Below are 11,795 nucleotides of genomic sequence, written 5' to 3'. Positions count from 1 at the left end.
ATAACCAGTGGCGATTTTAGCATGTAAATCTTGGTGGGGCAAACACATTTTTTTAGATGCATGCCAGCAAAGCCCCTACACAACACAACACTAACCAATACATGAATTACACTATAACGGTGACATAGAGTGTCCACAAACTGTTAGGGCCTACATAAAGCTGTCCCAACAGCAGAGCTTTCTTTTCAGCACTATGGAGTGAATCCTTACCACTGCTACACCTGGCGATCAGCAGAGCTTTGTCTGGCAGCGAAACAGTTCATTCAGCCTCATTTACTGCCTTTCAAAAAAACATAGCTGATATGGCTGACTTGCTTAAACAAATCTGGTTTCTACTGACAATTGACATGTACAAACTATGGCATAAGGGGACGATGAGCGGATCAGAGACAATCCGTAATTTCAATTAAGACATTTATGAGCGAGCGAGGAAGGACGTAGTCAATTTGTTCAGCACTTTTGAAATGTACAGTGACAGAATTCAGAACATGGGCCATTCTTATAGTATTCTCCCTGTACACCAAGTTAGAACCGTCGGATAAATAAAGGGGGCGTATATGCAGACAATGAAAGCTCTTACAATATTCGATGATTACATTTCTCTAAAACAGACTAAGTAGGCTAAGTTATGAGGGGGAAAGAAACCAACTTATTAGGTTGAGGCACATGGGCTACTAACAGCTTATTACATAACATACACTTCGTATTACTTTCTTAGCTTCAGTATACATATCTCCCTGGCATATTACATCATATATGCAGCAGCATACAATACATTTTTGGACTCAACTTGTTGTGCGGTGCTCACTTGAACAGGAAGCTGGCGCGGCGGTCCTTCTTGTGGGCAAATTTTATCATCAAACATTGCCATCAAAGTCTGGCATTCTCTGGATTTAAGGTGCATTCAAGACAACTCCAAACTCTGAAAAAAACAAGGTTGAATCATGACATCAGTGATCTTCAGGTTGGAGCTCAAGAAAGAGGCCAGAGTTCCTGACTTGGAATTCCGAGTTGGATGACCGTTCAATACGTATTTTCCCAATTGGAACTAGTTTTTTCAAAGTTCCCAGTTGTCTTGAACTCACTGAAGTCTGAGATTTCCCAGTACCAAGTTTCCAGTTGTTTTGAACGCCGCAGAAGTCATGCTGGATTGACAGCATGGCCAATGTATACAACCTTTACTTGCCCGTGGTGTAGAATGTTTATTCTTTTTAGCTTGGTAAAGAGACCCTTAAACCCAGACTTGGACCACACACCCTGAAAAAGCAGGCTAATGATTGCTTTGCAACACTTGCAGTTAGCCACTGATTCTTTCCAAACCACTTATTGTTGAATTTGCAATTTCCATCTGGTTGTGTAATATTTATGTCCAATGGCCGATGAGCACCGATACATTTTATCTATAATTTCTCTTCATATGACAAGGATTGAAAAGGATTTGCCAGTCGACTTGATTCATGATGATGACTGCTTGTCTAGCTTGCTAGCTAAGATTTTGAAAGTATGATGTTGACATGATCAGTCCATTCAAAGCTACGGTATATATAACGTGATTTGACGTCATTTTATCTCTGGCCAATGACCTTGAGCCTTCTTGGATGGGCACTTCTAATGTAACTGTATGGCAGCACCCAAGGGGCTTGAATTTTCGAGCTCTCCCCGTAGATTTTTTAGTGACGTAGTGTCCCCATGACTGACAGAACATTAAGGCAATCACGGCGCAACTAGGGAACTTTACCAGCCCCTACGCTCCGTATTTTCCTTTGGCTGACCCACCACCACAGAAAGCACTGAACTAGGCTGAAATGCCTGCATTTTGGAGTTGCCTTACTCAATGTTAGCATGTGGCTTTATTAACTCAAAGATTAGTTGTTGTTTTTTTACATTGTTTGCAAACTGATATGTGACACGTATTAATGCCAAAATAACATGCAAAACAGGCAACCAAAAATAAAATAAAATATATATATACTGTATATATGTATTTTTTTTCACGAATTCATATATTTTTGAACCATTCATTATGTTTTTGGGACTCAAAACAGGTGGGGCTCTGCCCGACCTGCCCTGTCTGATGGGTCACCACTGCAAATAACAGAGTATATTGAGTGCCCTTTGCATTCAAAGCCGTAATAGTGAACACTTAGGCCTAGCTTCTGCATATTTTTCTGAAAGGAAAGTACAAGAGCTCAAGGGCATGGTATGAATCAACACAGTCTGTGATTAACCCAAGGTAAATCAGCACTCCTTCTCTAAGACACTGGAAATAAATGGCCCCAGGTTACATGCAAACGTCACATAGAAATGTTTGTGGAGAAATTTCACCCTTAATAACTAAAGAATTCTGACCTAATATTACCAACGGCAACATTTATGAATAAAAGACCATAACAGTATAAACTAATATAAAATGTATAGTTATACACACAAAGACAGACAGACAGACATATATATAAATACAGTACCAGTCAAAAGTTTGGACATCTACTCATTCCAGGGTTTTTCTTTATTTTTACTATTTTCTAAATTGTAGAATAATAGTGAAGACATCAAAACTATGAAATAACACATATGGCAGCTTCATGAAATAGTACCCGCAAAACACCGGTCTCAACATCAACAGTGAAGAGGCAACTCCGGAATGCGGCCTTCTATGCAGAGTTGCAAAGAAAAAGCCATATCTCTGACTGGCCAATAAAAAATAAAAAAAATTAAGATGGGCAAAAGAACACAGACAATGGACAGAGAAACTCTGCCTAGAATGCCAGCATCCCGGAGTTGCCTCTTCACTATTGACGTTGAGACTGGTGTTTTGCGGGGTACTATTTAATGAAGCTGCCAGTTGGGGACTTGTGAGGCGTCTGTTTCTCAAACTAATGTACTTGTCCTCTTGCTCAGTTGTGCACCTGGGCCTCCCACTCCTCTTTCTATTCTGTTAGAACCAGTTTGCGCTGTTCTGTGAAGGGAGAAGTAGTACACAGCGTTATACGAGATCTTCAGTTTCTTGACAATTTCTCGCCGGAATAGACTTCATATCTCAGAACAACAATAGACTGTCGAGTGTCAGGATAAAGTCCTTTGTTTCTGGCCATTTTGAGCCTGTAATCGAACCCACAAATGCTGATGCTCCCGATACTCAACTAGTCTAAAGAAGGCCAGTTTTATTGCTGTTTTAATAGGACAACAGTTTTCAGCTGTGCTAACATAATTGCAAAAGGGTTTTCTAATGATCAATTAGCCTTTTAAAATGATAAACTTGGATTAGCTAACACAACTTGTCATTGGAACACAGGAGTGATGGTTGCTGATAATGGACCTCTGTACGCCTATGTAGATATTCCATTAAAAATCAGCCGTACAATAGTCATTTACAACATTAACAATGTCTACACTGTATTTCTAATCAATTTGATGTTATTTTCATTGACAAAAAAATGGCATTTCCTTCAAAAACAAAGACATTTCTAAGTGACCCAAAACTTTTGAATGGTAGTGTATATACAGTTGAAGTCGGAAGTTTACATACACCTTAGCCAAATACAAACTCAGTTTTTCACAATTCCTGACATTTAATCCTAGTACCAATACTCTGTCTTAGGTCAGTTAGGATCACCACTTTATTTTAAGAATGTGAAATGTCAGAATAATAGTAGAGAGAATAATTTATTTCAGCTTTTATTTCTTTCATCACATTCCCAGTGGGTCAGAAGTTTACATAAACTCAATTAGTATTTGGTAGCATTGCCTTGAAATTGTTTAACTTGGGTCAAACGTTTTGGGTAGCCTTCCACAAGCTTCCCACAATAATTTGGGTGAATTTTGTCCCATTCCTCCTGACAGAGCTGGTGTAACTGAATCAGGTTTGTAGGCCTCCTTGCTCGCACACACTTTTCAGTTCTGCCCACAAATTGTCTATAGAATGGAGGTCAGGGCCACTCCAAAACTTGCCTTTGTTGTCCTTAAGCCACTTTGCCACAACTTTGGAAGAATGTTTGGGGTCATTGTCCATTTGGAAGACCCATTTGTGACCAAGCTTTAACTTCCTGACTGATGTCTTGAGATGTTGCTTCAATATATCCACATAATTGTCCTCCCTCATGATGCCATCTATTTTGTGAAGAGCACCAGTCCCTCCTGCAGCAAAGCACCCCCACAACATGATGCTGCCACAAACGTGCTTCACGGTTGGGATGGTGTTCTTCGGCTTGCAAGGCTCCCCCTTTTTCCTCCAAACATAATGATGGTCATTATGGCCAAACAGTTCTATTTTTGTTTCAGACCAGAGAACATTTCTCCAAAAAGTATGATCTTTGTCCCCATGTGCAGTTGTGAACTGTAGTCTGGCTTTTTTATGGCGGTTTTGGAGCAGTGGCTTGTTCCTTGCTGAGCGGCCTTTCAGGTTATGTCGATATAGGACTCGTTTTACTGTGGATATTGATACTTTTGTACCGGTTTCCTCCAGCATCTTCACAAGGTCCTTTGCTGTTGTTCTGGGATTGATTTGCACTTTTCACACCAAAGTACGTTCATCTCTAGGAGACAGAATGCGTCTCCTTCCTGACCGGTATGACAGCTGCGTGGTCCCATGGTGTCACGTCCTGACCAGCAGAGGGCGTAATTGTGTTAGTCTTGGTCAGGATGTGGCAGGTGGTTTGTGTTTGTTAAATGTTGTGTTGGTGATTGGGACTTCCAATTGAAGGCAGGTGTGTTGAGTTGCCTTTGATTGGAAGTCCTGTGTGTGTGTGTTTTTCTTTTGGGTTGTGGGTGGTTGTCCTTGCGCTGCATTGTATGTGCCTGCAAGACTGGTGCTGTTGTAAGTGTTGTTTTCAAGTGGATGCTTTACGTGTTTTATTTAATAAACATGAGTGTCCACAATCCCGCTGCGCCTTGGTCCTCTTCTCTCCATGACAACTTCTGTGACACATGGTGTTTATACTTGCGTACTATTGTTTGTACAGATGAACATGGTACCTTCAGGCGTTTGGAAATTGCTGGATGAACCAGACTTGTGGAGGTCTACCATTTTTTTTTCTTGACTAGGTCTTGACTAATTTCTTCTGATTTTCCCATGATGTCAAGCAAAGAGGCACTGAGTTTGCAGGTAGGCCTTGAAATACATCCACAGGTACACCTCCAATTGACTCAAATGATGTCAATTAGCCTATCAGAAGCTTCTAAACCCTTGACATCATTTTCTGGAATTTTCCAAGCTGTTTAAAGGCACAGTCAACTTAGTGTATGTAAACATCTGACCAACTGGAATTGTGATACAGTGAATTATAAGTGAAATTATCTGTCTGTAAACAATTGTTGGGAAAATGACTTGTGACATGCACAAAGTAGATGTTCTAACCAACTTGCCAAAATTATAGTTTGTTAACAAGACATTTGGGGAGTGGTTGAAAAACGAGTTTTAATGACTCCAACCTAAGTGTATGTAAACTTCCGACTTCAACTGTATATAGCATAAAAACTACATGTAGCTTTAGTTTGAAATTCCTGATGGTGTAATACTCAACATTTGTAACCAATTATTACTGTCACAACTTCCTCCAAAGTCAGTCCCTCTCCTTGTTCGGGTAATGTTCGGCGGTTGAAGTCACCGGTCTTCTAGCCATCGCCGATCCACCTTTCATTTTCCATTTGTTTTGTCTTGTCTTCCCACACACCTGGTTTCAATTCCATCAATTACATGTGTATTTAACCCTCTGTTCCCCCCGTGCTTGTGCACGTTATGTCTTGTGTGCATCGGGTTTTGTACCCATTTATTGATTTCTGTTTTCCTGTGGTTTTTATTATTAAACTGCGCCGTTGGAAACACCATTTTTGCTCTCCTGCGCCTGACTTCTCTGCCACCAGTACGCACCCCTTACAGAATACCGGACCAAAGTTATGGAGTCAGCAGGAGCAGGTACCCCAGCTATAGGGGTGGAGGAGCACGTCCGGGAGCACGCACCATCTTGGCACCGCCATGGACTGCGTTGTCCAGACAATGGACCGCTGGGAGAGATAGGGAGTTCTCCCAGCGCCTCCACCAGCACAGCCGGGGTCTCCACTACTCGCTTCTCCTGGTCCCAGTGGGATTCGTCTCTCCCTTCCCCAGGTATAGGATGGGACGGCTGCGAACTGCCAGGGGTTCCTCTTGCAGCTGGACTTATACCTGGCCACTGTCCACCCGGCTCCTTCGGGCCGTGAGAGGGTGTCCGCCCTCGTTTCGTGCCTCACCGGGAAAGCCCTAGAGTGGGCCAACGCCGTGTGGAGAGAGGGAGATGTGGCGTTGGACCAGTTTCATATTCAATGGAACATAAACTTTCTATATCTCATAAGTCACACAATTTTATGTCATGGAGACTAATATATTCCATGGCTTGGAACTTCAAAGATAAGTAATTTTATTTTACAGCATATTACTTGTACTGTAATTTTACTATTACCAATTTATCTTTATTACCAATATATTTAAATCGATTTACTTTTATCTATTCAATATGGAAAAATTGGGAAAGTTAATCTGTATATTCGTAGATGATCTGGTTTAAAGCAGTACACACACACATGAAATAGAACAGAAAACATAAACCGCTAACATGGGATTCACACAGACAGTCAGAAACAGCTTAACTGAGTCATATTCAGGCTGACCCATCTAGACTGTGTTGTGGCTGCCATGTTTCTATACCATCACAATTCTTGTTGTGTTCGATCAACTTGGTTGTCATTCTCTCTGTTTTGTGTTATTTCTCGTGAGGAAATGTCCTGGGTATGTTTTCTTTAATCAGATGCTTTGATAAGACGCCTACTGCGTTTGAGTAATCAGCACTCCTACGCAAGAGGGGGACTCTTGGACTTTAGAGTGGATCACTCTAGCGGCAAGCTGAGCAGCAAGGGTCACCCTGCAATCACATGCTAGCACAAACATCCAATGATAGTCCAGTACTTCAGCCTACGCAGCCATGGGGCTTGGTCTGGGGTGGCCCCAATCGTTCCTGAAGGACTATAAGACATTTGGGAGGCCCAAGGAAAGATACCATCCGGTCTAAACTGTCCTGCAATTCAGGTGAGTGGTCCTCTCTCTCTCTGCCAAGGAACTCATGTTTGATATAGTAAAATATTAGATTTCTTGCAATATGTTGTTTTTTATGTGGGGTATCTGTAAGTGGGGTATCTGTAAAAACATAACTGATTGGCATTCAAATGAAGAGGGACATTTCTTCCCAACCAGATTGTAAGATGCTCATTTAAACAGTGTTATCAGCAGTAGTTTAGAAGGTGATCTTTAAAGTGCTTGATAGATGTTTTATTCCTGTGTTTTAAGAGGTAAACTGTCAATATGAATCAAGATTATTATTCTCAGTGAATTCAGAAAGGCAAATAAAAATGGAAATGAAACAGAGTTCATGTTTAATTCCATTACAAATTTGTTCAGACAGGCAGAAGTTGCAATTTAGTAGGGAGTCGGGGGTATGGGTATTTTTTTTCATTATTTGAACCTTTATTTAACTAGGTGAGTCAATTAAGAACAAATTCTTATTTACAATGATGGCCTACCCCAGCCAAACACTAACAATGCTGGACAAATTGTGCTCCGCCATATGGGACTCCCAATCACAGCCGGTTGTAATACAGCCTGGAATCAAACCAGGGTCTGTAGTGACGCCTCTAGTACTAAGATGCTGTGCCTTAGACCGCTGCGCCACTCGGGAGCCATGTATTTGACCAACTCCATTATTATTAAACCAGTTCATTATGATTTGAAATCTTCCTGAATTAACTGAGTTAAGTTTAACTGATCCCAAACCTGCCACTGAGTGCCCTTATTTGTTATACCAAGAGAAAATCCTTGAAACCACAAAATGCTTTAGAGATGGCAATCCTACCACCCGGGAGTGGTGGGAAAAGTACTCAAATGTCAAACATGAGTAAAAATAAAGATACCTTACTACAAAATGACTCAAGTAAAAGTGAATGTCCCACAGTAAAATACTACTTGAGTAAATGTACTAAAGTACAGTGGTGGAAAAAGTAATCAATTGTCATACTTGAGTAAAAATATAAAAAGTAAATACTGTGTCTACATCAAATTCCTTATATTACACAAACCAGACAGCACGATGTTCTTGTGTTTTTAAATATACGGATAGCCAGGGGCAAACTCCAACACTCAGACATAATTTTCAAACACAGTATTTGTGTTTAGTGAGTCCACCAGATCAGAGGCAGTAGTGATGACAATGCGTTGTGTGTGAATTGGACCATATTTCTCTCCAGCCTGAGCATTTGAAATGTAACAAGTACTCTTATGTGTCAGGGGAAATGTATGGGATTAAAAAGTACATCTTTTCTTTAAGAATGTGGTGGAGTAAAAGTACAAGTTGTCAAAAAATATGAATAGTAAAGTAATGTAAACATACCACCAAAAAACGACTTAGTAGTACTTAAAATTATTTTGACTTAGTTACTTTACACCACAGCCATCCGGTGATCAAACCATGCCTCCACAGACCTATGGGGTCAAGCTAATCCTAGCACTTTCTTCTCTCCTCAGGTGCCATACTCAGCAGCCATGAAGTTCTCCCTTGCCGCCCTAGTTGTCGTGCTCGCTCTAGCACACGGTAAGTGAAAAATCTTCATAAGTGAAAGGAACACTGTTGTTAGTTTCTCCCCTGTGATAGCACTCAGAATTAAATACACAATCATAGCTGAAACAAAAACACGTACACACACACACACAGTCTCATAGATTGCATTATGTATGGAGATTATGTGGTTCTATAACTATATTTCATATATGTGCACGATACACTGAGTATACAAAACATTAAGAACACCTGCTCTTTCCCTTACATAGACTGACTAGGTGAATCCAGGCGAAAGCTATGATCCCTTATTGATGTCACTTGTTAAATCCACTTCAATCAGTGTAGATGAAGGGGAGGAGACAGGTTAAATAAGGATGTTTAAACCTTGAGACAATTAAGACATGGATTGTGTATGTGTGCCATTCAGAGGGTGAAAATATTTAAGTCCATTTGAACGGGATATGGTAGAAGGTGCCAGGAGCACCAGTTTGTGTCAAGAACTGCAATGCTGCTGGGTTTTCACGCTCAACAGTTTCCCGTGTGTATCAAGAATGGTCCACCACCCAAAGAAAATCCTGCCAACTTGACACAACTGTGGGAAGCATTGGAGTCAACATGGGCCAGCATCCCTGTGGAATGCTTTCGACACTTTGCCCTCAACACATGCCCGATAAATTTGGACTGTTCTGAGGGCAAAACGTGTTCCTAATGTTTGGTATAATCAGTGTATAATACAACAATACTGAGAGATATGCAACATATAGGAATCTTACATTGCAGAGTTGGTGGATTTATTTATAACTCATGTATTTTAAATGACTGTATGTAGAGAGGATCTTGTATGTGCTGTTGTATGCTGTATGGGCATAAATGGTTTGAGTACAATGTTGGAAGATGTTAATGAAGTTATCCTCTGGCTACCCATAGGAAGCCAAGCAGCACAGTCCCCCGAGGTTGAGAAGCTGGCACAGTATTTCCAGGATCTGTCAGCTCAGCTGACCTCCACCACTCAGGAGCTAGTGCAGAAGATCCAGTCAGAGTGAGTGACATTTTTTTTAAACTATTAACTGTGAAATAAAACACAACTCATCTTCATTCTTTTGCATAATTTACAATAAACAGCAGTCAAAAATAATGCTAAAGAATGGATGCTTCGCAAAATTTGATTTAAAAAAATGCTAATGACCTGCAAAAGCTTTAACAGGCAATGTGTTTCGATCTATTTTCAAATAATATTTTTGGCAGTCCCTTTGTCAATATTCCGACCACTAACCACCAGCTTCCTTCCAAACAGGACCTTCGTAGAGGATGGAAAGGCCCAGCTGCAGCAGATCCAGGCCCAGCTGGCACCCCTGGCAGATAATATGCAGGCCCAGCTGAAGCCGCTGGCTGAGAACATGCAGGCCCAGCTTAAGCCTCTGGTTGACAACTTCCAGGCTCAGATGGAAGACCTCTTCCGCAAGTTGATGGACCAGACCAAGTCCCTCGGCCAATAAAGCAGTTATTTTTCAATAACCTTATCACCTCAGACCGAATCAACAGCTCCATGGGCTTACAATCAGCCAAAACCAACCCACCAAGAGTTGGAACCAGACAAGCTTTCAACCCTCTGCTTAAGTCAACCAATCAATCAAATTTATTTATAAAGCCCTTCTTACATCAGCTGATGTCACAAAGTGCTGTACAGAAACCCAGCCTAAAACCCCAAACAGCAAGCAATGCAGGTGTAGAAGCACGGTGGCTAGGATAAACTCCCTAGAAAGTCTTCTGTATTTGTGCCAAGACGAATGTTGTTGACATGCAAAGACAGACAGTAGTAACAGAACAACATTCAAACTTGGAAACTGGTTCTGTGGTCTCTATTGTAATTTGTAGTCTATTCATTTTCACTGAAATTAGTTTCCAGTCATACATCACTTCACATATTTGTTTGGTGTACGATTATTGAAAATCTGTTTAATTCCTCAATTTAGGAATTCTAGTTTCAATAACTTATTTTACTCCATCATAGGTCATACACTACCAACCCATTCCCTCAATTAAAACATCAACACACTCCCCTCTGTATTTATTTGGACAGTGAAACAAAAATGTGTACTTTTGGCTCTTCTCCACATGTTGTATTTTAGATCAAATGTTTCATATGAGGTGACAGTACAAAATGTCACCTTTCATCTGCGGGTATTTTCATACATATCGTTTTTACCGTTTTGAAATAAAAACAGTGGAGAACGGGGTTCTCGCTACATGGTATACAGCATATACATATCAGGAATCAAGGTAAGACCCAGGTGCAGACTGTCGAGGTAACAATGTTTATTGTTGCAACAGGGGCAGACAAAGACAGGTCAAGGCAGGCAGGGGTCGAAGATCCAGGGTAAAGCAAAGGTACAGGATGGCAGGTGGACTCATTGTCAGGGACAGGTAGAGTTCAGTAATCCAGAGGTGGAGCAACAGTACAGGACGGCAGGCAGGCAGACTCAGGGTTAGGGACAGGCAGAGTTCAGTAATCCAGAGGTGGAGCAACAGTACAGGACGGCAGGCAGGCAGACTCAGGGTTAGGGACAGGCAGAGTTCAGTAATCCAGAGGTGGAGCAACAGTACAGGACGGCAGGCAGACTCTGGGTCAGGCAGAGTTCAGTAATCCAGAGGTGGAGCAACAGTACAGGACGGCAGGCAGACTCAGGGTTAGGGACAGGCAGAGTTCAGTAATCCAGAGGTGGAGCAACAGTACAGGACGGCAGGCAGACTCAGGGTCAGGCAGAGTTCAGTAATCCAGAGGTGGAGCAACAGTACAGGACGGCAGGCAGACTCAGGGTTAGGGACAGGCAGAGTTCAGTAATCCAGAGGTGGAGCAACAGTACAGGATGGCAGGCAGACTCAGGGACAGGCAGAGAGGTCAGGCGGCAGTACAGGGTGAGGATAAGCAGAGGTCAAAAACCAGGAAGATGAGGAAAGAGAGGCTGGGAAACGATAGGAGCTGACAGGAAACCGCTGGTTAGCTTGAACGAACATGACGAACTGGCAACAAACAGACAGAGAACACAGGTATAAATACACAGGGGATAATTGGAAAGAGGGGCGACACCTGGAGGGGGGTGGAGACAAGCGCAAGGACAGGTGAAACAGATCAGGGCATGACACTACATATGGAAGTGACACCTACATTGCATAAATCGTCTTTTATTTTTGTTGTTTCGGGCAGAATTTTTGCAT

At 41.7% G+C, this 11,795-nt stretch overlaps 1 protein-coding gene across 1 annotated transcript; it reads left to right on the top strand.

The window, feature by feature from the left end:
• Window positions 1-6,922: 6,922 nt before the first annotated feature.
• LOC106588577 (type-4 ice-structuring protein-like) lies at window positions 6,923-10,635 on the top strand. The gene is made up of 4 exons (XM_014177720.3): window positions 6,923-7,057; window positions 8,546-8,612; window positions 9,507-9,618; window positions 9,874-10,635. Exons 2-4 carry the CDS (start codon window positions 8,564-8,566, stop codon window positions 10,073-10,075), a joined length of 363 nt encoding a protein of 120 aa, XP_014033195.3. The 5' UTR covers window positions 6,923-7,057; window positions 8,546-8,563; the 3' UTR covers window positions 10,076-10,635.
• Window positions 10,636-11,795: the final 1,160 nt, after the last annotated feature.

Source organism: Salmo salar, chromosome 27 (genome assembly GCF_965601325.2).
Source record: "Salmo salar chromosome 27, fSalSal1, whole genome shotgun sequence".
In the NCBI taxonomy this organism is placed as follows: domain Eukaryota; kingdom Metazoa; phylum Chordata; class Actinopteri; order Salmoniformes; family Salmonidae; genus Salmo; species Salmo salar.
This window is presented reverse-complemented; position numbering and strand designations above follow the sequence as displayed.